Here is a 27,996-nt window from a genome sequence, read left to right as displayed (position 1 = left end):
GCCAGGCTTGCTGCGGGAGCTCAGAGGCAGATGTGAGGACAGGAGAGGGGGGATTGGCCAGGACCATGTGGCTCTTGTTTTTTTTTTATTGTTTTCTTCACTAGCTTGAGCCCTTGCCCCTAGTTTCCCCTTAGATTACTAAGTCACATTTTATTAGGAAAATTTTTAAATTATCTTTGTTTTTATTGGCTCCGTTTTGCTTTGGCATGGCATACTTTTATCCCTTTATTTCCGAATAGGTAATGCATTCACGTGCGTAATTAAAAAGGGCACGAAAGGATGTAGACGGTGAAAATTAAGTCTGGTTCTCTTCCCATCCCCCCAGAGACCCCCGCATTAGCAGGCTCACGTGTATCCTTCAGAAGCGGTCCCTTTTTGCGTTGCTGCTCTCATGCTGACTGTGGGCTCCTGCTCTCCAGCCTCCGGTTGGAGCCCCCGCGGCCTGGGGGTCCTTCCCTGGCCAGGGCCTCTCTCCAGGCCAATCCAGCCTCCTTCGCGAGAAGGCGGGGCTGCGGACACAGGGCTAACCTCAGCCCGGGCTTCAGTCCAAGCTTTCCTAAACCTGTAATTTTAAACGTTGCTTCTAATTCAAGTCAGATCCCTTCCATGTCGGTTGTGCATTTCTGCTTTGTGTGGTTTCTAAGTGTTCTTTTACTCCCCAGATCCTGACTCTGATGGTTTTTGTTCTATCATTTACATGTACATTTCCCTGGCAGAGGGAAATGTGTATAGTTAGGGGAGTCCAGGGGCTTTGAATTTGGTATCACAGAATCATATAATCTTGGAGCTAAAAAGGGACTTTAAAGATTGTCAAGGTGTTTTTTTCCCTTTGGTTTGGTTTAAAAATAATAATAATTTTTCTTTTTTTGCATGTAGGGAATTCAGCCATAGAGAGGAGACTGAAAGAGTCTCTTAAGTCCCTACCCTCCCAAAACCTCCCCCCCAACAAATCCCCAAACCAACTCTGCTGTACTTCCTGGGGTGGGTGGCAACCTACTGAGACCCCCCATTCCCTGGAGCAGGCAGTGGGAAGCACCTGATCCAGTGTGGACACAGCTTGAACCCAGGCTTTTCTGAACAGTTGGCGTGTGGGGACATGGGCACTGCCCAGGCCTGCGGCTGACCTCGCCTTAGCTGGCCTTCCCGGGGACAGACTGCAGCTGAACTCTGCGCAGGACCCAGTGCAGCTCGGAGAAAGCCAAGGCAGTGTCTGCACTGCGCACCATCGATCCATAGCTTCTCAAGCTATTTTTTTTTTTGGTCTCTGAGTGGCCACAAAATTCATTACTTTACAGTGAGCCTGCCAGGGATGCCTGCAGTGCGGAAACACTGCCCTCAGGTCCCACTGTCTCATACCTCTGGAATTCTGCTTTAGAAAGTATATCAGATGTTCTGTAAACACACTGATATCACCATCCCTACCTATGGTTTTTAAAAATGTTTTCAAAGCCCCTGATGCCTCCCATTCCTCACTGCAGCCCTTTATTCTTCTGGACTTGGTTGGTCCCTGTGAAAAGAATTCAAGCAGCAGCTCCTTTGCCCCAGAAAGTCCCCAGTGCGCCGGAGTCTGTTGGCTATATAGGTGCGGCGAGTTAATCCTGCCAGACAGGGGCAGCTCTGAGTTAATGAGTACAATCTCTCTTTTGCCCCCTAGAGCATGGATTTCCTTTCAAGTGCTTCCCAAGTTTGGGGAGACAGAAATATATGGCTGAAGAAAGAATTGCTGGGGAGGATTAAGAAACTAATCCCTCAGCAGCCATGTGCCCGTTGCTTGCCTTCTGGGTTTGCTTTCTTTCCCATCTCCAGTGCTCCTGATTCAGTGTGTCATGTGGTTACTTATTCTGTGGTTATCTTGAAAGCGGCTCCTGAGATGCTTTTAAATCCTGGAGAATGTGTCACCATTCTGTGACAGCCTGCTGTGCTGAGACGCTGACCACCACCCTCACAGATCCACGTCTCCTCCAGCTGTATACACAGGCGACTGACGGCAACTCCAGTTATCAGCGCTAGAGGGGTTGGAGACCTTCGAGGATGGTCAGCGTGTTCTGGTCTTGATGACACCAAGAGTATTTTAAATATGCAGCTCTAGCAAAGTGATAACCTTCACACTTGTATCGTCAACCTGGTCATTTCCTATTTGGAACATCTTGGTTGTCTTTCCTCAGTCAAGCCTTCATTGATTGTGTTGCGTAAGTCGGGAGTCCCTGAGTGCTTTCCAGGAACAGGCTCTGTCCTTGGTGACTCCTGCCATGTCTTGACCTTTTGCAGTGATGACATCCATTTGGGAGCTGTGGGTCTAGAGCTGATGGAGACTGAGGAGGATGCCAGGTGTTTGCGAGCAGCCCTGAATTAATGGTCTTCTGGCATCTTTCCCAAATTGATCAGTGGGTTGTCATGGCCTGCGAGGCACTTCCCATCTGAATGCCTGCCATCCGTCAGCTGTGTGACCCCTGTCTGCTTCCTCTGTCCTGCTGAGGGCTGGCTGGAGGAGATGATTTCTAGAAAGTTGGATGGTCCAGGGAATAGATTCTCAGTCCAGTGATGACCTCATCAATCCCCCCCCCCCAACACACACACCAACCCCTCCGCTATCTCCATTCTCACACCCACCCAGACACCCAGATCTGCGAGTTGTTCTGGACAGCTCCCCGGACAGCCCCGCTGGCTCTTGACTCTTGATTGCATTTCTCAGCATCTCTTCTGCCAGACCACCTGCCTCCGCCCCCAGTGATCTGCTCTCACTGGGGCCTCAGTAGCTGTCATCTGGATCACTGCGGGCATCTTCTGCCAGGGCCCCTTTCGCATCATTCCTGCCAGAACCATCCTCCCAAGACACGAATTAGAATATATATCCCCTTATTTATGCACCTCAGTGGCTCCCCGCTGGGAAACCGCTACAGCTCTCTGGACCCTCCGGCTCTCTCTTGTAGCTCTGCACATGCTCAGTCTACTCTCTGCAGAGACCCTGTCGTGTCCTCCTGCCCTGCCCAAGCAGGAATGCCCGCTTGTCCTAATTAAAACCTGGGATGAGGAATCTCTGTTCTCTGAAGCCTCTCCTGATTCCCCACGGTCCCCTAGTCCTCTGTTCTCCGTGCGTCCTTCACGGCACATGAGCACTTGGCTGCTCCGTTTATACATCTGTCTCCTTGACTGTGAGGATTTGGGTCTTGTAGCTCATCAGCCTAGCACAGTGCCTGGCAAAGAACAGGCACCCTCGGTATTTGTGGAATGAATGAGAAAGGAGCTGGGAGTCCGACTGTGGGCTGTGGTGCTGGCTCTGCAGCCATTGAGACAAGTTTGCTCCTCTAACCTGTAACGGGGAGAAGACACTTGTGAAAGTGCTGTGCTGAGCAGGGTTGGCTAAGTGCCTGGGATTTAACAGGTTCTCAGTCTTTGTTTCCCTTTTCAGGTGACAACTGGAGAAAGCCTCAATCTCAAGATAAGCACCTCATTACCTTGAATCTTTTGTCTCCTTTCAGAGGGCTTCTCACCTGGCCCCTAATTAGGAGGGTGTGCCCGCGGCATAGGGCTGGGTGGCCACCAGGGGGCAGAGGCCTTTCAACCCTTCCAGCTTCGCCGGCCATTCAGCAAATGTCTAGAGCCCAGATCCTGAAATCTCTGTTCCTCAAGGTTTTCTCCAGGGCCTCGGAGGGCGCACAGCCCACCCTTGTTCTCAGCGGGGACTTAGAAACAGCCCTGTGCCATGTGTCACAACCTTGGCAGCCTGCATGTTAATGTCTAAACTTCTTTCTCAGGATCCCTGCAGCCATCTGTCATTCAGGTGCCTTCTTTGTGCCCTGGAAGGACCGTTTTCATCAGGGCTCGGGGCGTCTGTCGGTGCTGCGCAGAGGCATCAGGCGGAAAGAAGCAAGAGACGTATTACAGGGCTCGGGAGGGATCAACATGGAATTGAAAGTTTAATAACTCAGAAAATTAGAATTTTAGGAAAGCGACTAAACAGCTTAAAAAAAAAAAAAAAGGAGATGAGGCCAAACCTGTTCAACCAGGCCCTTGAGCAGTACCAAGCTCAAACAGAGGGCAGCTGATTAACCATGTGGCACGTCACATGCCTGCGGGGACACCTGGCAAGTCCAGCCCCAGCAGATTTTGCCATCATTTTCTCTTTCAGCCCCTCCCTGTTTCATCAACCCCCTCCCTACCTACTATAGACCCCTGGGCCACCCCCACCCGCCTCTCTTACATCACCTCCGATTCATCTGCACACACATATTCACTCCTTTCTGACTTCTTTTTGGGGGTATGAAGGGGCAGGTGGTCTGAGAAATGACTTTTTTAAAATATGATTTTATTGATTTCAGAGAGAGGAAAGGAGAGGGAGAGAGAAAGAAACATCAATGATGAGTCATTGATAGGCTGCCCTGTGGACGTCCCCTGCTGGGGATCGAGCCCGCAACCCCGGCATGTGCCCTGACCGGGAATCAGACTGCCATCTCCTGGATCCTAGGTTGACGCTTGACTGCTGAGCCACACCGGCTGGGCTGAGAAATGACTTTTTACCATTTGTCCTCATTACAAAAGAATCCATGCAGAGTGCAAAATGCTTAGAAGACACAAAGTGCAAATAAAAGCAGCCACTTACTACCCTGCTTCTTGCATTTTCCTATATATTAGCCCAGTACTTTCCCACATATATACAGGGGTGTGGGGGTGTTTTTCTGTGCAAAAATTATTTCAAACCCTCTTAGAGCCCTTTAACCTAGTAACATGCTTTCAACAGTTTTAGGTATTCATATTTTTTCTCGGCTTTTTGACAGCCGTATAAGATTTCACCACGTGGGGAAGGGCTATGATTTGCATAACTGAGTCTCTCTTGGTAGGTGCCTGCTTCTAGAACGCCCCCCACTTCGCCCTGTGTGTGGCTCTCTTCTCTCGTTGGCAGGTGCTTCTGTTGTCTGCCAGCCCAGCCTACACGTCTTCTAGTGCTGGGCTCAGACCCTGTCCTCCATTCTCTTCTCTAGGGTGCTACAGAACTCATCTCCACCTCCACTGTTCTGCTCTCTGCGTCTGTGCCCCCCAGTAAGAACGAGCATGGGCCCTCCACTCACTACCTGTTCACAACCCTGCTCAAAGCATGTTCCTTGAGTAGAATTGGAAAATTATGCAACCCAAGGGCTGCCCACAGAGGCGGGCATGGTGCAAGAGACTAACCCACCAACAGTGAGAGTCAAAGCCAAGAGAAGGAATGGCCATGAATTATTATAAATCACAGAAGCAGTCAGTACACTTGACTGTTAGTGTTTAGATGAGTGTAGACACTCTATTAGTGTGCTAGATATATTTCAGGGTGCCTGCCACCCACACTTGAAACGGAGTGGCCCCCTGCTGCCCTGAGTGCTTATATGCCAGGTAATGGAATACAAGTGCCCACCTGGTCAAGTCAGGCTGGACCTGGGTGGGGTGGGGCGTGGGGGTGTCCACAGTGTTGGAGGCCTGCTTAAAAAAGGAGTTGCTGAGCCATTGAGGTTGCTGTCTGGGGAATTTGCACTGAGAGCCACCACTGGGAGTTGACCGAAGGCATATGTGAGCTGAATTTCTGGAGCACAGAAATTGTGGTCAAGTACAGGAAGCTCATCCCTGCAGACTGGAGTGGAGCTGGTTGATGGGGCTCAGCTTCTTGGGGATTTCTCCCTGACATCCAAGAGATTGGACCACATGTCGGTGGAGACAGTCACGGTCAAGGAAGGTGGTCATCTCTGCCCCCAGCCCAGCTGCTTCCCCCACTGTCCACACTCCAGCCCCAGCTCCCAGAGCCACACGTCTTTTTCTACAGGAAGCTGGCTGGGGACCTCTAGAACCGAATGTGAGTGTTCAGGGCTTTTCCTGGCCTTAAAGAAGTAGACACTTGGAGCCACTTTCCTGCTGGACTTATTGGCGCACTCACTCATCACCAGTAGCATTTTCTGAAGTATCTAATCAGCTCTGCTCAGAGTTTGTAGATAGTAACACAATTGTTCATTGTCTAGTGATTCCACCCCCCGGGAGAGTCACAGCGGCCTTGGAGGTCAAGGGAACATGGAGGAGAAGGCTCTGGCTGGTGGGGCCTCAGTGGAGTTGGAGTTGGGAGATGGAGTCTTAGTGTTTGTACCAGGAGTGCTTACTGAGGGGGCGAGCTGGAGTAGAAACTGCTCCGATGCCCCTCTGAAGACCACCCACTCTAAACCTGCACACCCCGGCCCCTAGGAGCCCCATTTTCTAGCTCTGTCTCCATGGCCTAGGCATTGAGAGACAAGATGGGCAGACTGACCTCTTCCTGGGGCCATGAGAGCATCGAGGGGGACACAGATGGAACCCTGCCAGCCTCCAGAAGGAGGAATTATTCTGCTCCTCATGTGGGGACGGTGGTGGAGCCCCGTAAAGAGATGGTTGTGAAATCCAGCAGACACCTTTCAACCGGACTGAGAATCTGGAGACACAGGCTTCTGAGGTCCAGACATGCAGCCTAAAATAGTAGCAGCAGCAGTTAAGAAATGCATGCTAGTGGCTGGTTCTGAGGGATGGTCCTTTTACTGGAACTCGAAGCTTGTGGTTCCCAGGCCACTGGGCTTGGCCGCGGGAGCTGTGCCACAAGGCTGCCCCCGTAGTAAAAAGAGCCAGCCTGACACTGAGCCGTTTCTGTTGTTTGAAACCGGATGGAGGGAAACAGTGGTCAGTAGGTCTGGGGTAATTACAGGGAGAGCATTTACAGGCATATCATCTGATCTTTTAATTTTTTTTTTCCCTTTAGAAAATAGAAGGCAAATACTGGCACTTAGATTCAGTTATAAGCATTTTCCATTGGGTTGGCTGCCTTGAAGCCTGGTGGAGTTGGGAGAAGGGTTGGTGACAGTAACCATGGGTTAGGGCAGCCTGCAGGGCTCCCTCTGGCTGCCTTGCCTTCCAGATGCTGCTTCCATGCCATCCTTGGCGGTGGCGAGGAATATGACAGGGTGGGTATGATTCTGGGGGCATTATCCTTGCCTTTTCTGGGAAAGGAGTGGAGTGGGATGGCAAGAGGTGAGTGACAGGAGAGGAGGGGCTGAAATAGAAGAGCAGGGAGGTGTGGTCTTCAGGCTGATCCTAGTGCCCAGCATGTCGTGGGATGAAAGAGCCAGGGACGTCCTTGCTACCCTGTGGTTGAAATGGTCAAGGCAGAAGCAGCTGGAGGATTGTATAAATTCAGGTGAGGAAAGGACAAGAGGCAGGAGGCATGTTTGGTTATAGCAAACAAATTAGAGATAACCTAAATATCCACATTTTGGGAATAAATAAAATGTGGTGTAATCCTATGATGGAATACAGCTATATAAAAGGAAAGAACTAGAATTATATTTCCTCAAAAATGTCAAAGAAGAGCCTGGCTGGTGTGGCTCAGTTGGTTGAGTGTCATCCTGTGCACCAGGAGGTCACCGGTTCAATTCCTGGGCAGGCACATGCCTGGGTTTCGGGCTTGATCCCTGGGAGGGGGGGAGGGGGGGTGCAGAAGGCAGCCAATTGATGTTTCTCTCTCATCAATGTTTCTCTCTCCTCCCTCTCTCTGAAATCAGTAAAGACATATTTTATTTATTTAATATGTCTTTATTGATTTCAGAGAGAGGAAGATAGAGATATAAACATCAATGATGAGAGAGTCATTGATCAGCTGCCTCCTGCACGCCCCCGACTGGGGATCGAGCCCGCAACCCGGGCATGTGCCCTGACCCGGAATCGAACCCCGATCGCCTGGATCCTAGGTCTATGCTCAACCGCTGAGCCACGCCCAGGCGGGCAATAAAGACATATTTTAAAATATATATATTGAAGAGGAAAACCAAGGAACATGTTTGGAATGATCATGTTTATGTAAAAATATGCTGAACAATACTGCATTATTTTCAGTGGTTTTAATTTTGTATGGAAACGTATTTTTTAAAAAGTCTGGAGCGAAGTACGCCTAAGTTATAGCAGTGCCAATCTCTGGGGAAATGCTGGGGGAGTAGGATTAGGATTGGTAGTCAGAAGAGATTGAAGGCTTGTAATACTTTAATTAAAATTCTTACAATGAACATTCTAATTCATTAAATACTAGAATGTGTAAAATATTTTTGAAGTCATAGGTTAGTAGTCCTCTAGGTGGCAGCTTCAACCTTTAGTAATGAGTGAATTAGGCAACAGCTCAGAGGCAGGGATCCTGCCCTGGGGCTTGGGAACCAAACATCCTGAGAGGACAGCGAGGCAGCTAGTGACTCAGCAGCGCAGGTGTCCCGAAGATCAAAGTCAGTTTGGAGGAAGTAGCTCCCTGAGTCTGCAGTCCTCTTGGCTGGCTCTGTAGCGGGTAGTCACACCTTTTTAGAGGCGTCATCAATTATTTAATATTTATTAATCATCATCTTCAGACCAGCTCTATTTTAAGTTCCACTGGGGATGTGATTGAAGGAATGAATGAGTGATATTTCTGTCCTTGAACTAAAAACCAGGCCAGGCCCCCTCTTGTCTCACCTGACTGTGAATTTGGCTTGCCTGCTCCAGCCTTGCCCTCTGCTGTCCTCCGCGTGCCCCAGTGACGATTCAAAAACACAAATCCGATCTGTGTTCTCACTCTCCTAGCTGGGCTCTCTCTCCACGTCCCCTGCCCCAGCGGAGGGCTCTGACCTTATCACTGCTCTTTCCCACCTGGCACTGATGTGCCCTCCAGTCATGTGACAGAAGACCTTGGCGAACATTTTGCTAGTTCTGGAACGTGTTGAAATGTTTTCGTGGGGCATGCGCTTCCCCTCACGTCCTTCAAGACCCCATTCCGATGTCACTGCTTCTGTGAAGCCTTTTTGGACCTGCTTTCTCCTTCTGAGTGGTCTGAACTTTGCCCTTTGCACCTCCTGGCCATCACATGCTGGCGTATAATGGTAATTAGTTATGGGAATTTCCTTTGGGATTGTTATTTTAGGATTGAACTGTGGCTTATTTATTTCTCCTTCCCAGTTTCTGCCCCAGTACCCTTCATGTAACAGGTACTCAAAGTGCACTGGCTGAAAGTGTAGTGTGTGTCCCAGTTAGTTATCTTTGCCGTGTAACAAATTGCTCCAAACCTCGGTGGCTTAAAACGACCGTGTTATTATGCATGGAATCTGTGGGGCGGGGTTCACGTGGGCTCAGCAGGGACGGCTTCTCTCTGAGCTGTGCGCCGCCCTGGCTCTGTGGCTCCCCCATGTGTGTGTATGTTGGTTGGGCTGCCCCGGAGGGTGATGACAGTGACCTCTAGTGGGCCCTTCTTTGTTAAGGCGCTTTTCACAGTGCCTGCTGGTGTCTCCAGCCCGACTTCATTGACAGCCCTGCTCCTTGCCTCAGGTTCTGCAGCTGTAAAGTGAAGTCCCTTGGAGTATAGAACTCATAGGGTTGCTGCGAGCATTAAAATTAATGCATGTAAAGCCCTTGGAACAGCGCCCAGGACCTGATCAGGGCCCACAGCTTTGTGTCTGTCTGTCCCCTGGTCCAGAAAGATTTTTCTGGCTCATGCCGTTTCTCATTCTAACCTTGGCTAAAGGCTAAAAAGTGGGCATCCCCAGACCCTGTCCCTGGAGCGGCCTTCCTGCCCGCTCTGGGAAGCACTGGTGGCCTGGTCTGTGGGCATGTCTCACTTGAGGCCTGACAGACGCCCCGTCATCCTCTTTGGGACCAGGTTGGCAAGAAAACCCAGCCGGTGGTTTATCATCGGTTGTCACTGGCATTCACCGACCACATTCAGTGTGAGCCACAGACGACGAAGGCTGTTAGTCATGCTCTTTGTCCTGGAGAAGGTGACTAAGCCTTGAAGATCATTTCCTTAGCTGGGAAATGTGGCTGTAATGAAATCGGCCCCATTAAGTGGCTGTGAGAATTAAATGAGATGATGTACGCAGGGAGGTTAGGACAGTGCCAGCCACGCTAACATGCTAACTATTATTGCCATTTATCTTCATTGTAAAACAACACATGCCTGCTTATTTTTTGGTTATTTTCTAGGTACAGTATTTTTTTAACATAATTTTACTGCAGATGCATTTTTGCATCTTTCACTGAAATTTGAATATTAATGTCCTTCTTAATGCTTTTGTACTTACAAAGGCTTTTCCCATTTTGGGATTGCTGTTTCATGTTGGTAGAAATAAGATGAAGTTTGAAAATACTCATTTGGCGACTTTCACGGTGTTATTCGATCTCTAGGGTTACCCTTGAGTATTGCATTACATCATTCCCATTTTACAGATGAAAAATATTCTAGCGCAGCCAAGTGCCTTGAAGGATTGTAACCACTGGGTGCCAGTTGAGCTCTGGTGACTGTTAGGCCCCAGCTGGAAGAGATGTGGAAGGGTGAGGCGGCGCCTTCTGACACCTTGGCATGCCCAGTCACGCACCTTGAACATAGACATTGGATTCCATGCCTAGAGATGTGGGTCCCTGAGCCTGGGCATGTTCCAAAAAATGCATGAGAAGCCAGCTGGCCCTCACAGGAGCAGCGACCTCTCCCTGCTCACTAACTCCTGAGTCATATCTCCCCTAGCCAGGTTCATCTAGGACTTAGCACAAAGGAAAAACTGGAAGCAGGCTTGGACAGGCAATATCTTGAAACACTAGGAGGGTTGCTGGTTTGATTCCCGGTCAGGGCACATACCTATGTTGTAGGTCCAACCCCATCAGGGTCCATACAGGAGGCAACTGATTGATGTTCCTCTCATGTTGATGTTTCTCTCCCTCTCCCCCCCTCCCCCCTCTCTCTCTCTCATCAATAAACATATTCTTGGGTTAGGATTAAAAAACAACAATGAACAAACAAAAACTATGAGGACATGTCCTTTCCCACTGACCATTTATTGTCTAAAGAAAATAATTCTTAATCTTTTCTCTTGGCCTTGAATGTCTTTGAGAATCCAGTAAAATTTATGGGCCTTTTTCTAGAAGAGCACACACATGTACGTGTCATACACTTTTTAATTTAATCTTGGGACCTGCAGGTATCTATATGAGTCATATATCGTTATAAAACAAATTTCCTAAAACTTGAGGCTTGAAACAACAGTCAATCCTTCTCAATGTTATTATAAACCTAAAACTGCTCTTTTAAAAAGTCTTGATTGCAGAATGTGTGCTCTGCTAAATTCAGAGGAAGATACAGAGATTTTCCATATATCCCCAGCCTCTGCACATGCATAGCCTCGCTGATTATCAACACCACTCACTAGAGCGTGATACTTTTTTTTTTTTTTTAACCAAAGGATGAACCTACATTGACACCATTATAATCACCCAGAGTCCATAGTTTACCTTAGGGTTCACTCTTGATGATGTACATTCTGCGGGTTTGGACAAATGTGTAATGATACATACCCGTTGTTATAATATCGTCGAGAGTATTTTTACTACCCTAAAAATCCTCTGTGCTTTGCCTGTTCATCTCCTCAACCCCTGCAACCACTGATCTTCTTACTGTCTTCGTAGCTTTGCCTTTTCTAGAATGTCTCATAGTTGGACTCATGCAGCGTAGCCTTTTCTGATTGGCTTCTCTCTCTCTCAGGAATGTGCATCTAAGTTTCCTCTGTGTCTTTTCATGGTTTGGTAGCTCATTTCTTTTTAGTGTTAAATAATGATTCCATTGTCTGGATGTGCCACAGTTTATTTATCTGTTCACCCACTGAAGGACATCTTGATGCTTCCAAGCTCTGGCAAATATGAATAAAGCTGCTATAAATACCCATGTGCAGATTTTTGTGTAGACAGAAGATTTCAGTTTCTTTGGGTAAATACCAAGGAGCACGATTGCTGAATTGTATGGGAAGAATATATTTAGTTTTGTAAGATACTGTGAAACTGTCTTCCATAGTGTCTGTGCCGTTTTCATTCCCACCAGCAATGAGTGAGCGTTCCTCTTGCTCCATGTTCTCACCAGCATTTGGTGGTGTCAGTGTTCTGGATTTTGGCCATTCTGATAGATGTGGAGTGCTATCTCACTGTCGTTTTAATTTGCATTTCCCTGATGACATCTGATGTAGAGCACCTTTTCATAGGCTTAGGCTCCCTAACCCTCTGTATCTATCTCCTTTGGTGAGGTGTCTGTTAAGGACTTTGGCCCATTTTTAAGTCAGGTTTTGCTTTCTTATTGTTGAGTTTTAAGAGTTCGTTGTATATTTGGACAACAGTCCTCTATCAGATGTGTCTTTTACAAGTATTTTCTTCCAGTCTGTGGCTTGTCTTCTAATTCTCTCGATATTATCTTTTTCTGAGCAGAAGTTTTTAATTTTAATAAAGTCCAGCTTATTAGTTATTTCTTTCATAGATTGTAACTTTGGTGTTGGGTCTGAAACAGCATTACCATACCCAAGGTCATTTGGGTTTACTGCAAAGTAATTCAAAGAGTTCAGGGATGTCAAAAGTAAAAGTTGTTATTTAAAAAAATAAAAAGTGATCCCTACCCAGGGAAGCCTTCTGTCCTAGGCTAAGAGGGAAGATGGAAGGGGCGGTGAGGTCAGGGGATGCCTTGGTTAGGGCTGGGGACCGGGGTCTGCTTGAAGGCAGCAGTGTCTAGGAGAATGGGACCTGCAGAGCAGGGCCAGCGCCAGGAGAGGGAAATGGGCAGGTGGGGTGTGGAAGGAGAATTAAGCTGCCGAGAAGAAAAGTTAATTTTGATTTCTATGTTAAGGTCCACTTCCTAAGAACAGCAATGTTTTCAGGGACTTAACTTAAGGAGATATTTCTTAAGCGGGTGCAGCTGAATGTTTTGGTTAAAGTATAATCCAAGAAAAAGGGACATCTGTAATATTTTAAACAAAAATAAAATTAAAAAAAAAAGTACAATCCAGTATTTATTTATTTGTCAGGGTTGCTTATAACCTGCTTCCAGCTCAGACAAGTTGTTTTGACCCCGATGCCCTGGCTCACTCAGGCCACTTAACACTGTTTAACTGTCAGGAGAGCAATGTGCATGATCCAATGATCGAGTTTTTGTAAGGTCTGTGAATAGAATACACTATGAGTAAGCTCCGTATTGCATCACCGCAGTCACTGTATGTCGGGCCTCTGCTGCTTTCTTCTGTGCCCTTTCGCTGAAGGAGAAAGTTTCTTGATCCAAATCAACATAGAGTCTTTGCGGAAGGGAGGAACTTAGAGCTATTGAGAGCCTTAAATTAGCATAGGTTCTTTAATTTGGGCACCTGGCTGGCACTGGGCAGGCAGCGACACCTTAAGGCAAGTGGCCTGGACCCTGCTATGTGTTAGAATTTTAAAAAATCCTAACGCCAGGCTGCACCCCAGACCAGCTACATCGGGTGGGGTCCAGGCAGTGTTATTTATTACAACTCCACCCGAGATTCCAGTGCGGGTCCAAGGTTGAGAAGTTGTCCCTTAAAGCAAGATGCAGGTTGGTCCTGGCCTGTCTCCAGCCTTCTTAGCAGCGGGCCGGGCGTAGCTTCGGCTGCTTAGTCATAGCTGCGGCTGCTTAGTCATAGATCGGCTGCTTAGTCATAGGAACACTGAGAGGCAAGGAGACCTAAATGTTATAAATGTAGTTACGATGTTCTCAGAGTTTCTGGGAGTCTGGAGTGCTGGGAACATTTGTTCAAATGTCACTATATACACTTTTCAAATTCTCCTAGAATGCATAGTCAAAATGTGATACAGAAAATTTTAACATGTTGGAAATAACTAATGAGTGGTCTTCTCAATGACTTTTAATATAGAAATGATTGCTGTCAACTAGAATGTATCGAGTAAATTAATGTACCCCTTTGATCTGTCGATTTGTTCCCCCCGACACACACTTCTTCAGTGTCCCCGCTTCTGCTGAAGCCGAGATGGGGTTCTGTGGAAGGTTTTGTTTGGAAGAAGAGGTCCTTTGAAAATAAGAGTTGATAAGCCACAAGCCTGTCCTTGTAGGATCTGCTTGAAAGTCAGTCATTTTGCATATTGGCTCGGCGCCCTTGAGCACAGACAGCCAGGTTGCAAGAAGGTTGCTTTTACTCGTTTTCATCTGAATTTGTGCCAAGGATTCAACTTTTCCTGCTCATTTTATGAAAAACCTGATAAACAGCATAATACGTAGTTAAAATGCCACATAAATGACAAATAGAGGGACTAAATGACATCCCCAAGGGTCAACTGCTGAATAAGTAACAGAGCCACGTCCTTGCATGGTCACATCCCCCTATATGCCAGTTAGGGACAGTGCTTTCCCGTGGAGTGTTTTAATTAGTATTTATAAGTCGCACGGCGCCTCCGAAAGCACCAGGAAGCTGTTTATATTCCTGTCATGCTACACAAATAGCAAACGCTTTGAAGACCGCTGCCTACTGTGCATCTTGGTCTGAGCAGTCAGTGAGCCTGTCGCGTGCGTGTCTCCCGTAGGTGCAGTGACGGCACAGCGTCAGGTCTCCGTCCAGGAGGGACCCCTGTACCGCACGGAGGGCTCCCACATCACCATCTGGTGCAACGTGAGCGGCTACCAGACGCCGTCCGAGCAGAATTTCCAGTGGTCCATTTACCTGCCCTCCGCCCCAGAGCGCGAGGTCCAGATCGTCAGCACCGTGGACTCTTCCTTCCCGTACGCCATCTACACCCAGCGCGTCCGCAGCGGCAAGATCTACGTGGAGAGAATCCAGGAGAACTCTACCCTGCTGCACATCACCGATCTGCAGGCCCGGGATGCCGGGGAGTACGAGTGCTACACGCCCAACACCGACACGCGGTACTTTGGAAGCTACAGTGCCAAGATGAACCTCGTGGGTAAGGAGAGAACTGTTTTCCTGTGGCCAGTATGCTGCCTGAGTGTCTTGGCCAGTTTGGGCTTCCATAACGAAGTGTCACAGTCTGAGCAGCTTAAACAACAGGCGTCTATTGCTCCCGGCTCTGAGAGCAGGGTGCCAGCCGGGTCAGTTCTGGTGGGAACCCTCTTCCAGGGTGCGGACTGCTGACGTCTCATTGTATCCTCACGGGGTGGAAAGGGAATGAGGGAGGTCCCTGAGGTCCCCTAATCCCAATTATGGGGGCTCCACCCTCATGACTTAATCACCTCCCATAGGCCTCCTCTCCAGATACCATTACACTGGGGATTACATTTCAACATGAGAATTTGGGGGGGATATACACAAACATTCAGTCCATAACACTTAGTTACTTCTTCTAGAGTAGAATTTTAACTTAAAATAAGATCTCTCCAGATGTTTTAGAGGTCACCCAGTAACGTAAATGAATACAGTTTGTGTTCCTTTGTAAGGCTGAAACTTAACAAAGATCTAAAGTGGATGTTAAGTATTTCAGGGAAGGTTAACTGGCCCTCTTGCTGGTGAAAGAGGATGTGAAAATATAAGGCAAGGATGTTTGTGGTTGATGATCTGAAGAGGTGACGAGGGACAATGAAGCGTATGACATCAGCTGGCCGAGAGGTGAAACCTCGGAAATGGGCCCTCGGACAGGCTCTGGCATGCTGGGCGCTGCAGACTCAGGCAGTGAATGCACCTGCAGGTCCTTGCCCAGCCCTGACGGCCGTAGGTCCAGGCCCCGTGAGCGAGGCGTGTGCACCAGCTGGCCCCCTGAGCCCTGAACGATGGAGAGGTCTCTCAGTGAGGGGCCAACACTATCGAGGCTCTTCTGGTTTTCTGCCCAAGTCATAATTTCCAGGCTTAATTGTGATAATAAAAACTGGAATTGTGGATCCTTCCCATGGTAAACACTGCCATCTGCCCACTCCCTTCACCTGCAGCTTCCTTTGGTGACTTTTTCTTTCTGACAAGTCTGCACCCCAACAGGAGGCCTGGAACCCAACCGTGAGAAAACAAACACTACCTGTGACTGGGGGTGTCCTCATCAGTCAGAGGGTGGTGCCGTTTAGTCCCCAGGGTAAACTCTGACCAAGGGACCACAGGGGAATCTTCACTGGCTTGAGTCATCCCCGCACTGTGGCTCCCTACCATTGTTGACCACTTGGCACATGAATTATATGAAAATTGAACCTATTAAAAAAATCAAAGATGATGATGATTCACCAATTTTTTTTTTTTTTTTAATAGCCTTCCTAGAGCAGTGCATTGCTGACATCCCTTGCGGGGATATGGGGTGGTGGCTGGAAGGGAGGAAACAAGGAAGTAAAGCTCCCCAAGTCCCAGGAAATTTCCATTTGAAGATCAGTCAGAAGCCAGTTTCATGTATCTTGAAGCAATACCAGAATGAACAAAAAATCTAATTTCACCTAAAAGAAAGTGCTTTTACACAGTATTTTCAGGGAGTTCATTTATTATGTAAAATAAAACACAACCCACCTTTTATCTGAGTCTTATGAAAATAACCAAGCAGGTGAGAGTAATTGCCAAAAACTTGCAGCCCGAACCCAAATAGAAAGCTCCTCTTTCTGTGCCCTCTGGGTTCCCCGTGGCCTCGCAGCAATGGTTGAAGGCTGTGTGGCTGGGAGCTTTTTGTTGTTACGTGTCGTTGAGTCAACTGTGACCCCTGGGGACGCTGTGAATGAATGGCGTCCACAATGTCCTGTCCTCGACAGCCCTGCTCAGTTCCCGTAGGCTCCTGCTGAGGGCTTCTTTCACGGAGTCAACCCATCTCATAGTCAGCCTTGCTCCTTTCCTGCTGACTTCCATTTTCCCCAGCATCGTTGTCTTTTGCAAAAGCCCCTGCTTTCTCATGATGCGCCTGACGCAGGACAGCTTCAGTTTTGTCCCCGTGCCTACGATTCTGCGGCTTTATTGTGACCGTGCGCTCGGGCCCTCCCTGTGTTACAGTGATCCCAGACTCCCTGCAGACCACAGCCGTGCCCCAGACCCTGCACAAGGTGGAGCAGGACCCCCTGGAGCTCACGTGCGAGGTGGCCACGGAGACGATCCAGCACAGCCACCTGTCCGTGGCCTGGCTCCGGCGGAGAGGCAGCGAGAAGCCCGTGGAGGTCATCGCCCTGAGCCGAGACTTCATGCTGCGCTCCAGCAGCGAGTACGCGCAGCGGCAGAGCCTGGGCGAGGTGCGGCTGGACAAGCTGGGGGCCAGCACCTTCCGCCTCACCCTCTTCCACCTGCAGCCCGCCGACCAGGGCGAGTTCTTCTGCGAGGCCGCCGAGTGGATCCAGGACCCCGACGGCTCGTGGTACGCCATGACCAGGAAGCGCTCCGAGGGCACCGTGGTCACTGTCCAGCCCACAGGTCAGCCTCTCCTGTCCCTGTCCCCCACCTGGGCGGGGAGGGTGCGCAGGTGCTTCTCTAGTGACCCCTGAAATACGCAAGGTTTTCACGGGAAGTTAGAGATGGTCCTGCCTGAGGGACGGATGGGGCCCAGGGACCCTGAGACCCACGTCAAGTGAGTCTCAGAGAGGAGCTGCGCAGACTGGATCCTGCTGGCAGACGTGGGTTCTTTAACCTACATGGATGGAGTCTTACATTTTCTTGAAGTACAAATTCGTTTAAAAATCAGGAGATGTCACGGAAAGCACTTGTATCTTATGACTGGGTTCCCATTAGCCACATGCCTGCCCCCTTTGATGACGTTACCTGCTTCAGGTACCAATCTTGTTTCCTTTGTAGAAGACATTTGAGATTAGGAGCCTTCTATCATCGGTATGAAATCCTGAGCTAGAGAAATTTTGGCATCAGTGGTTATTTTTTATATTATTTCTTTGTTGGTGTCTGATGATTTCCAAAATGCTTTAGTAGGTGGCGGAGAAGATGCCTTGTGAGGTGGCTTGGTGGCGGGGCCCCAAGAGGAGCCACAGGGTGTGTCATCAAGACCAACCCCAACAGCACTGGGTTCCACCATAAACGTTTTCTCAAGGGAGAGACCTAGAAAGGGGGTTGCCTGAGGAGGCCAAGTGATGTGTTCAGAGCTGGATCAAGGTGATGGCAGCATCGTGAGCTGAGATCCTCCTGCTCCTCGTATTTTCCCCCCACAGTGTCACGCTGTGGTCCCCAGGCCCCGCATCCAGCCCTGCCCCAGGTCAGAGCTGGGAGCTGTTGCTTTCTGCCTCCGCTGGGCTGGGGGCCGGCTCTCCATGGGCCGTGGGTCCCCTCGCTTTGGTTGAGGGTGGTCGTTGTGTCATTAATGGGGTGTAGGGAGTGGCCCAGGAGCCTTTCCTTGTGTCCTGCTGACCTCTGGTGAGAGGCTACAGCTGTCCTGGTGAGTAGAGATGTGGTCTGTGGGAGCCCGAGGTGCAGGTGGGACCCCCCGGCAGCACCTGTTTCCTGACCTCCCAGTCCCACTTGCTGCGGCCGGTGGTCTCGGTCTATTCATCGTTCTGTGATTCTAGAGCAGGGCTTCTGGCTTACCTGGCAGTGCAGGTTCCTGAGTCAGGCTCCTGGGGTGGACCCCGAAGCTGGGTTTCCAGCATCCTACCCAGGTGGTTTTTCCACGGTCTGTGTTTTGTCAAGCACAGCTGTAGAGGTAATAGGGCAGAAGTGATTCTCGGGACATCGAATGGATGTGAGGGCTTCTAAGAGAAGGGTTGGGCTTCTGAATGGGCAGCACCTTGTCTGCCCCGTAGGGCCCAGAGCACTTAGCAGCTTCTGGATCTTCCAGGACTAAGAAGTCTACAGAAAGCACCTTGTTTCATATTTATCTTTTCCCTTCTTGGATGGTTTGAATATCAGCTTCAAGAGTCTGGACCAAATTTGGAGTCTTAATGCTTTTAAATTAGGTTGCATCAGCTAATCTACTTTACTTTAATCTTACCAATTTGGAATTAGGAGTTTTCAAATTTGCCCAGCAAATGGATCCAGACTAAGCCAGCCTGGGGAAAACTCGATGAAATAAAAGCTGATGACTTCACTCTGGGTGCCTGTGCTGTTCAGGCTCGGTGGTTGCAGCCCCAGCTCGGCCTTCTCATAGTTCTTTTGAGTAAACACTAGGTCCCTGCAGCACTGAAGGTGTGGTGGTAGTGTTGGGGAGTCAGGATGATTTACACTCGGTCCCTGCACTCGGGGTGCTTGCAGATGGCAGAGTCGGTGGCCAGGAGGAGTGTGCTAAGTGCTACAATCGTGTTGTGTGCAGGGCGCTCTGGGGACGCGGTGGATGTGCAGTGTTCTTACAGCTGTAAGTTTCCCTGGATGGGGTAGGTGTTAAGGCACATCCAGGAAAACCAACAAGCCTGGTGACTTGAGCTGAGTCTTGAAGTTTGACAAGAGAGCAGGGAGAAAAGCATAAGATTGTTTGACATGCTGGGCAGGCGGAGAGAAGCTGAGTATCAGGAAATGTTGAGTTCCAGGTACGAGTGGTAAGAGGAGAAGGGAAAGGGAGCCTGAAGCCCCACATGCTGTAACGTGGACCCTTGGCCTTGACCTGTGGACCAAGTATCTTCCAGCTGTTCTTCTTAGAGACCCCTTAGAGGTGCCTGCGAGGTGGCCTGTGGGTGTTCGTGTGCATGTGTGCAGGCCAGGGGTTCTGGAGGAAGGCATGTGATCCCTGATCAATCCCCCCTGATTCAACCAAACGTGTTCTATATTGGGCGCAAAAGATTTTGTATGAAAAAAGGAGGTCCCGACCCAAGAAGGATGGCCTCTGCGGTGCGGGAGTGACTCAGCACAGGGGTCCCGGTGGCTGTCCTCTCAGCTGTCTCCCCAGAGCCTCCATCGTGTGTTTTTTTCCCCTCAGACAAAGAGTTCACCGTCCGGCTGGAAACGGAGAAGCGCCTGTACACCATGGGGGAGCCGGTGGAGTTCCGATGCATCCTGGAGGCTCAGAACATTCCCGACCGTTACTTCGCCGTCTCCTGGGCCTTCAACAGCTCGCTCATCGCCAGCATGGGGCCCAACGCTGTGCCTGTCCTCAACAGCGAATTCGCCCACCGGGAAGCCAGGGGACAGCTGAAAGTGGCCAAGGAGAACGATGGTGTCTTTGTGCTAAAGATCTACCACCTCCGCCAGGAAGACAGCGGGAAGTACAACTGCCGTGTGACAGAGAGAGAGAAAACAGTCACCGGGGAATTCATCGACAAGGAGAGCAAGCGTCCCAAAAATATCCCCATCATAGTCCTCCCCATCAGTAAGTGGAGAGACACACTGCTCCCTGGTCCTTCCCTGCTGGTCGGGTCCAACAGCTGGCATCACTGAGAGAGGTCGGGAGAGAGAAGACTGTGCTGGGGGGCGGGGGGAGGGCAGGGGGAACTCGAGGTTCAAGCTGGCGGAGAAGCCCGGTTAACCGCTCCCCTTCCCCGGCTCACCTGCCCGCATTGGCAGCCCCCAGGTAGGCGCAGCATCAGGGCTGTTTGCACCTGGAGGGAGCATCGCAGACCCCAGCCCTAGCAGCCCTGAGTAAAGCCCGCAGTGCCAGCTCAGCCGGGAGGGAAACCAGGAATTCAGGACAGCTGTTTGCTCCTTTGTGGGAATTCAGCCCCAGGAGAAGTGGGGAGATGCCTATCTTGACACCTCCCCCAAGAGGGTGGGTCTCTTACAGGAGGATTTTAATTCAAAGCTCATTTTTAAGGATTTGCCATCCAGGCTTTGCGGGTGGAAGGATTGGCATTTCCCTCACTTTCTCTTCCCTGTTGGAGTTGTGGTTTTAAAAGTCAGTGGCTGGGATCTCTCACATCTTCCTGGAGCACAGACTTTTAAAGCTGATTCCCAAGACTCCTTAGGTGGGCTCCCTGCCCCCATGGAGGCCGGCGATGTCCGGGTGGGTCACGGTCATGGCTGGGGACTCGGGGGACTCTGTCTGCCTGTGTTTAGTCACCCAGGATGTTCTCATTAATATCTCGTTTCTCTCCTAGCTCTAGTTCTATTAAAAAGAGAATTAAAAAAACTTATACTGCTCTGATTTTAAACAAATGGTGAAGTTTTTAAACTAACCATTAACCTTTTCTCAGCTGTTCAAACTGTTCTTTCTCTCACCCTTGCCATGACTTTCTTTGAAATTTTATTTCTACTTTTACATTTTTAATATAGTTCTCTTCAAGTATGAAGGGAAAAACCCATAGGGGTCTTGCCAACTCTTTTTCTCTTTTCTCACCAACAGGATTACTTTCTTTTCTTACTTATTATTTTTTTAAATCACACACACACACCCCTAATTATCTTGAAAGTCTTTTGTTACTAGACTTTTCCCCCCTGCAATGCCTAGCATGGTGCTTTGCATAGGGTAGGTGCTTGCTGAATATCCGTAGAATTGAAACTGTGGAGTTGAATGCCCACTCTCTGTACTCCTTTCCTGTCGGTCAGTGCTTGCCTTAACCACGGACTCTCTGCTTTTAAATCTGCAACTAATTCCTCGATGTTTTGTGAGGATCCAGCGAAGGGCAGCCACACTGTTTACTGCCTATATCTTTTGTGCTAAGAGATTGCCCCCAACCCCTTCCAAGAACTTGTTTGATGATCTGTGGCCTGCTATATTGCTTTTCCAGCAGATGACTGGGTAGTTAAAGTCCCCCAGAACCACCAGATCCTGTCCCAAGGCCACTTGGGTAAGTCTACCAAAGAGCGATCACATCGGTAATGATGATAATACCTTGGATTCTAATGGCGCTTTTCCTCCCAAGAGCCCAAAGTGCTTCTGCATCTATCATCTCCTTCTCCGCCTCCACCCTTCAAATCCCTGTAGAGGCCAATGTTGTCTCCATCCGATGAAGGAAGAAGCCAGAGCACCACCCAGAGACGTGGCTGAGCCTGTTCCGTTAGAGGCTGAGCGTGGGTCGCGTTAGGGAAATTTGCTTCTAACTCCACATTCCCTGCTCTGCGCTTAGCCTGCGCTGTGCCATCAACCTCCTGATTTGAAATTTCATTTGTGACCGTGCGCTCAGATTCTCATTAGTTCTGACCCAGTTTGCACTTAATCCAGAGTGTTTTAGATTGTCAGCTGCCTTTTCTCAGGCCCAGAAACACCTGTCAGTAGTCTAACCGGGCAATGCCTGTATTTGCCTTTGCCTGGGCTGCTGGGATGATTTGTTTTCTCCCAGTCCCACATTCGAATTGTGAAGTTTTGCAGACTTGCCAGAGCAACAGAGCACTAAAGAGCAGCCTTGACAATACACAAGCCGGGGCTTACACAAGGTCCATTGGGGTGACAGTAGGGGACAGGAGTGACACCCTGCAGGATGTTCTTCTGATTAAGGCCAGCAAAAGGATTTTTTCCCCCCTTGATGTTGAAGTTGTCCTTGTTTGGAATTGACAACACTGGGGATGAATCTTTAATCTAAAGAAGAATATCATTACTATTACTGATGAGATGAAAAACACTGACCCCATCTAATCCTCTCAGTGTTGTGACCCTGAGAAGTGGGAACTATTAGTACCGCTGTTTTGCACGTGAGATTTTGAAGCTTGGGTAGGGTTAGGTAAGAACCCAAGATTATGGAATCAGAGCTCAGGCTGCCTGCCACCAAATCCTCGTTTTTAGTTGCTAGCGCTGTGGATGCCAGCTCATCGGGAGCCTTACCATCTCCGTGAATCCTCTTGGTGCGGCCCCTGGGAAGGGTCCCCTCCTGGGAACATTCCTATTCCCCACCTTGTTCAGACCTGTTTGTTTTTTGGTTTGTTTTGTCTTGTTTTCACATAAAACGATCCAATCCAGGCTGAGGAGCCGAAATACCATAACCAGAGTACACACAGGGGCTCTGTGCTCACCTTTGCCTGTTTCTGTCTGTGTGGAAATATAGGGGACAAAAGTTTGATTCAAATGCATGGTCCTGGGTATGGGTATGTTTCCCCTCTGTAATTGGCTGTGCCTCTTAATCTGGGACTTGATTTTATTGATTGATTTTAAATTGCTGTATCTGTTTCATGTGGGCGGTGCCCAGAAAATTGGAGCCAAATCAGTTACGGTATTTTGTATTCTTTTATTATTATTATATTTTTTTAACTCAATATAGATAACTATACAAAAACAATATGCTCATGATTAAGCTAGATTAGAATATCCATGATGTTTACAAAAACAAAGAGATATTGGGAATTGTAAAATCAGTCATGATCATGGTGACCAGTTTTTGAAAACTTAATATGTTCTAGGTGATTTATATGCATTGTTTCATTTACTTTTTAACCTTTAAAAAACTGCGTGAGATAAGTGACACTCTCTGTCTTATGGAAGAAGGCATGTAGAGCTTAAATAATTTGATTGAGTGAGTTCAGAGAGCTGAGTGAGTAGCAGAGGGAAGGGAGTGGAATCCTTACCCCAGGCTTTGGCTGGCAGGGTGTTTCAAGGCCAGGAGCGGTGGACCCCAGGGCTGAGCGTAGATAGGCAGGGTGGCCGGCCTGCGGCGTAGGTCTCTTCCTCAGTGTCAATGCCAAGTGCGAAAGCCCGCTCCCCACACTGTGAAATTGACCGCCTGTGCCCATCGTTACCCACATCCAGGCACGTGTTATCTTCCAAACACTTCCTGTCATTTTCTTTTCAAATACATCTTTATTAATTTCAGAGAGAGGAAAGGAGAGGGAGAAAGAGAGATAGAAACATCAGTGATAAGAGAGTCATTGATTGAGCCCACAACCGGGCATGTGCCCTGACCGGGAATCGAACCCCAATCGCCTGGATCCTAGGTCGACGCTCAACCGCTGAGCCACGCCCGGCTGGGCTATTTTTTTTTTTTTTACTCTTGGTACTGTCCTGCAGGACTCAAATGGCACGGATGGATGGCGGCTCCTATTTGGCTGCTGTAGCACGGAATGGTGGGAGTGGAATTTTCAAGTAATTCTACTTAATAAAAGTCCAAATTGAAAATCCTTGAACCCCAGCTGAACAAATAGCCTGATAAATTGTATTATGCCCTACGCATAATGGCATTGGTTGTATTTCTTAGGTTCTGGCACCGTCCCAGGTCTTGGACCCTCATTACCCTGGTCCTCTGCACATGGCACAGGGCCTCCTAGGTTACCAGACCCAGAGTCCCGGGAGCAGTACCCATAACCAGCCAGGGCCACCCCAGCAGCATCAGGGCTTTCACCCTTCAAGGTTCACTGCACCTACAGAGGGTGACCCTGGCACCCACCCGCCTTTCACATCTGCCGGGGAGGGCACAGTCGAGACCCAGAAGCCCCAGCTGCCACTCTCTCCCTGTCCCCAGAGAGCAGCATCTCCGTGGAGGTGGCCAGCAATGCCAGCGTCGTCCTCGAGGGCGAGAACCTGCGCTTCTCCTGCAGCATCCGCGCAGCGGGCAGGCCGCAGGCCCGCTTCTCTGTCATCTGGCAGCTCGTGGACAGGCTGAACCGTCGCAGCAACATCATGTGGCTGGACCGGGATGGCACCGTGCAGCCCGGCGCGTCCTACTGGGAGCGCAGCAGCTTCGGGGGCGTGCAGATGGAGCAGGTGCAGCCCAACGCCTTTAGCCTGGGCATCTTCAACAGCAGGAAGGAGGACGAGGGCCAGTACGAGTGCCACGTGACCGAGTGGGTGCGCGCCGTGGACGGCGAGTGGCAGGTCGTGGGAGAGCGCCGGGCCAGCACCCCCATCTCCATCACAGCTCTCGGTGAGTAAACGCCTGGAAGTCTTCCAGCGGGACTGCTGGGGAGACCGCTCCCAGGTCAGTCAGGGTCCTGCCAGGAAACCGAGGGCATCTTCAAAGGGTTTTTGTTTTTTTTAAAAAAAATATGTCTTTATTGATTTTAGAGGAAGGGAGAGGGAGAGAGAGAAACATCAATGATGAGAGAATCATTGATCGGCTGCCTCCTGCACGCCCCTGACGGGGATCGAGCCCTACCAGGAATCAAACTGTGACCTCCAGGTTCATAGGTCGACCTTCAACCACTGAACCTCGCCAGCCGGATACCTTCAAAGAGTTTAATGGAAGGAACACGCTACAGAAACTTGGGCAGGGTTGAAGGGACCAGCAATGTGTGGCAGGGCCCCTGGGGGCCGGTGACAGCCGGGAGCTGTTACCACTCGTGGGTCTGGGTGGTGGGAGTGAAGTTGTAGGAATTCTGGCTGGAGGAGTAGGTCTTCTGTTTATCAGGAGCCTTTGGCATCACTTGTCCTTGTGATTTTGTGGCCCACTCCCTGAGACCGTGTGGCCCCCATCCCCACGGTCAGGGCTGCTGTGCTCCTGACTACACCGCAGTAAGACAGCAGCCCCGAGTGGTTTCCCCCCCCAGAGTCCTGCATTTTCACGCCACCCCTAGATTACAATGCCACTTACTTTCTAAAGCTAAATCCCAAAGGCTGACCTGCTTTCTGCAGTACTCACACAGCTCAGATTTCCGTTGCTAGAAACTTCATCCAGCGGTTGAATTTCCTGGTGAGCTCAGTCCCCGTGCCTACACTCAGCACCCGTGTGCACCTGTGGAAATGGGACCTGTGAGGAAAGCTCCAGGCATCCAGCAGTGGTAGTTTTCCCGTCCTGTGAGGTTAGGAATATCTGAGGACTGGTTAGAGTTAGGATCATTTTTCTAGAAGTAATTTTACGGCTTCAGGTTATCCCCTGAGTTTTTTCATACTCAGCCTATGTCTGATGGTTCCACAGCCAGGGGTGACCAAGGGGCTCTGACCTGGGGCCCCAGGGGCCTGACTCTGCTCACCTGGTCTCCACCCTTGGAGCGCTCCTGACTAAAGCCAGAGTCATAGTGGAACATCGGAAAACAGAAGCTCACTCTGGAGTAAGGTCACCTGTTCAGCCTAAAGTAAACAATGACACACGAATTTTTGTATCAGTACGATTGAGATGTGGACCCCCCTTCAGCAGGGAGGTGACAGTGACAGGTGCCCAGGTGAGGCATTAGGTGGGTACAGTCTCCAGCTGCACCTGGGATGTTATGACTGTTCAGTGAGGACAGCTTGGGTGCTCTGTGAGCTGTGCCTGTGCCAGGCCAGGACAGAGCCTCTTGCTCAGAGAAGCTCTTTGCCCCTCAGCTGTTGAGGCCAGGGTCCTGCCCCTGAGGTCCTGTCCCCCACCATCCTCATGGCAGCACTGTCTGCACACAGGTGCACAAGTGACCATCACAGCCATTTCGTGCTTAAGGACAGGCCTTTGTATCTTACCTTTTTAAAAAATAGGAAACATAAAGATAGCTTATGAAATCCAAACTGGAGACCCAGAGTCTTTAGCAAATCATGCCTGCCTATTTGCTGACTTAACCTCCTCACACAAAGCCAAAGGATTCCTTCTGTCCCGAGTCTTTTACCTCCGGAATCTAAAGTACTTCCCATTGTGGTTCTTTGTTTCTTTAACAAAATACATTTTTAAAAAATATATTTTTTATACTGTATGTCAGGTACTAATGAACTCCTTTACTCTTTGCATGGACCCATTTTACAGATAGGGCAATAGAGGCAGAGAGAAGTTAAGTAACTTGTTCAATGTCACACAGCTAGAAAGTGTCAGAATTGGGCAGCTGGGTCCACTGCCTTTAACCACTGCCTCATATTCCCATGGGTCAAGCAACCTGATGAGGACTCTGGAATCAGGAGGTCTGCAGCCTGATTCTGCCATTGATGGGCATCCAAACAGGCCCGCAGGCCTTTGCTCTGCTCCACTAGCTTTTGCCAGGACCCCCATCACCATGTCACACCCCCTGGGAGAGCCAAGTGACTCCTCTGGCTTGAGCCTGTCTACTCTCTCTCCAGAAACGGGCTTCGCGGTCACAGCCATCTCCCGCACGCCGGGGGTGACCTACAGTGACTCCTTTGACCTGCAGTGCATCATCAAACCCCACTACCCGGCCCGGGTTCCCGTGTCGGTGACCTGGCGGTTCCAGCCGGTCGGCACCGTCGAGTTCCATGACCTGGTCACCTTCACCCGGGACGGAGGGGTCCAGTGGGGGGACAGGTCCTCCAGCTTCCGCACCCGAACGGCCATCGAGAAGGCCGAGTCCAGCAACAACGTCCGCCTGAGCGTCAGCAGAGCCAGCGACACAGAGGCGGGCAAGTACCAGTGCGTGGCGGAGCTGTGGCGACAGAACTACAACAACTCCTGGACGCGGCTGGCCGAGAGGACCTCCAACCTGCTGGAGATCAGGGTGCTTCAGCCAGGTAAGGGGCTCCGCCCATGCTTGAGCTGGGTGGCGAGACACGGAAAAGGGGACAAAGCGTGAGCACTGAGCCCTCGGTGTGGCCACTGTGACTTCCAATGCTCGATGTTGAGAAATTTCAAATCGGTGGGAAGTTGACAGAATTATATTTCCTTTTCTTGGTGGCCAATTGTCAGTGTCTTACGGCATTTGTTTTCTCCCTCTGTGGGTATTTTGTTGTTGTTTTTGAACATTTGAGGAGAAGTTGATGACATCAGGACGCTTCCTCCTACACACTTGGGCGTGTATCTCCTAAGAACAAAGACACTCATGGTTGTAGGACGTTACTAACATGTTCCCGATTCCAAACCAGATCCAGTCAGGGATCGCACATCGTTTTCAGTTGTCACGTCTCTTTAGATTCCTTTCATCTAGAGCTGTTGCCTGGCCGCTCGTGCTCATGTGTGTTAAGACACTGGCATTTGTGAAAGTGTACAGGATGAATGTTTTGTAAGAAGCTGTCTCTTAATGTCATCTCCTGTAGTCCTTGCAGCAATGATGTGAACAAGGTACTGTAGTCTCCCGTCTGCAGACCAGGAGCCTCGGGGTGGGGAGGGAAGAGGGAACTTACTGGGTCCCTTACTGAGGATCTGCTTTGCACTAGGTGCGTAGGGTGGTGATTTTATGAGAATTTCACAGCCACCCCAGGAAAGATTCACCAGCACAGGGTGATGTAGCTGGTGAGGGATGGAGCTGGGATTTGAACCCTTGCCTGCCTTTCTCATGCTGGTCTCCTGACCCCAGGCCCTGTCCTCATGTGCTGAGTTTGAGCTTCATTCTCCCATGGGGCTGAGTCTCTTACAGCAGGTGGGGGGGTGCACTGATTTGGGGAACCTAGTCAGGGGTGGTTTCTGCAAATACTCTCGCCTTCATCAGGCACTTCCCCTAACGCAGGGGAGAGGTTAAGTATGTGCCACTCCCATGGTTTCCTCGGTGTCTGGTGTACTGCTAGGCTGGAAGCTGGACAGGTGGAGCCCAGGCCGTGGTCTGCTTCCCTCTGTGCCTGGCCTCTGAACAGGAGAGCCGAGGCACCCACCATGCATCGCCCTGTGCCAGTGGATGGGAAGTGACTTTGCAAAGACTT

At 49.8% G+C, this 27,996-nt stretch overlaps 1 protein-coding gene across 4 annotated transcripts in view; it reads left to right on the top strand.

The window, feature by feature from the left end:
• Positions 1-27,996, top strand: part of IGSF3 (immunoglobulin superfamily member 3) — a 79,042-nt gene that overhangs the window by 29,638 nt on the left and 21,408 nt on the right. For 3 of the 4 annotated variants that reach the window (XM_087827927.1, XM_087827928.1, XM_016223375.2), the window contains 6 exons: positions 14,347-14,724; positions 16,728-17,138; positions 19,576-19,965; positions 21,320-21,379; positions 23,978-24,379; positions 26,470-26,874. In XM_087827927.1, the coding sequence (XP_087684053.1) occupies positions 14,347-14,724; positions 16,728-17,138; positions 19,576-19,965; positions 21,320-21,379; positions 23,978-24,379; positions 26,470-26,874 (2,046 nt within the window). The remainder of the gene's footprint in view (positions 1-14,346; positions 14,725-16,727; positions 17,139-19,575; positions 19,966-21,319; positions 21,380-23,977; positions 24,380-26,469; positions 26,875-27,996) is intronic. The other variant, XM_087827929.1, reaches the window with a different exon arrangement.

This window comes from Miniopterus natalensis, chromosome 19 (genome assembly GCF_054644295.1).
Source record: "Miniopterus natalensis isolate mMinNat1 chromosome 19, mMinNat1.hap1, whole genome shotgun sequence".
NCBI lineage: Eukaryota > Metazoa > Chordata > Mammalia > Chiroptera > Miniopteridae > Miniopterus > Miniopterus natalensis.
The sequence above is the reverse complement of the archived record's forward strand: the minus strand, read 5'-3'. Positions and strand labels throughout refer to the sequence as shown.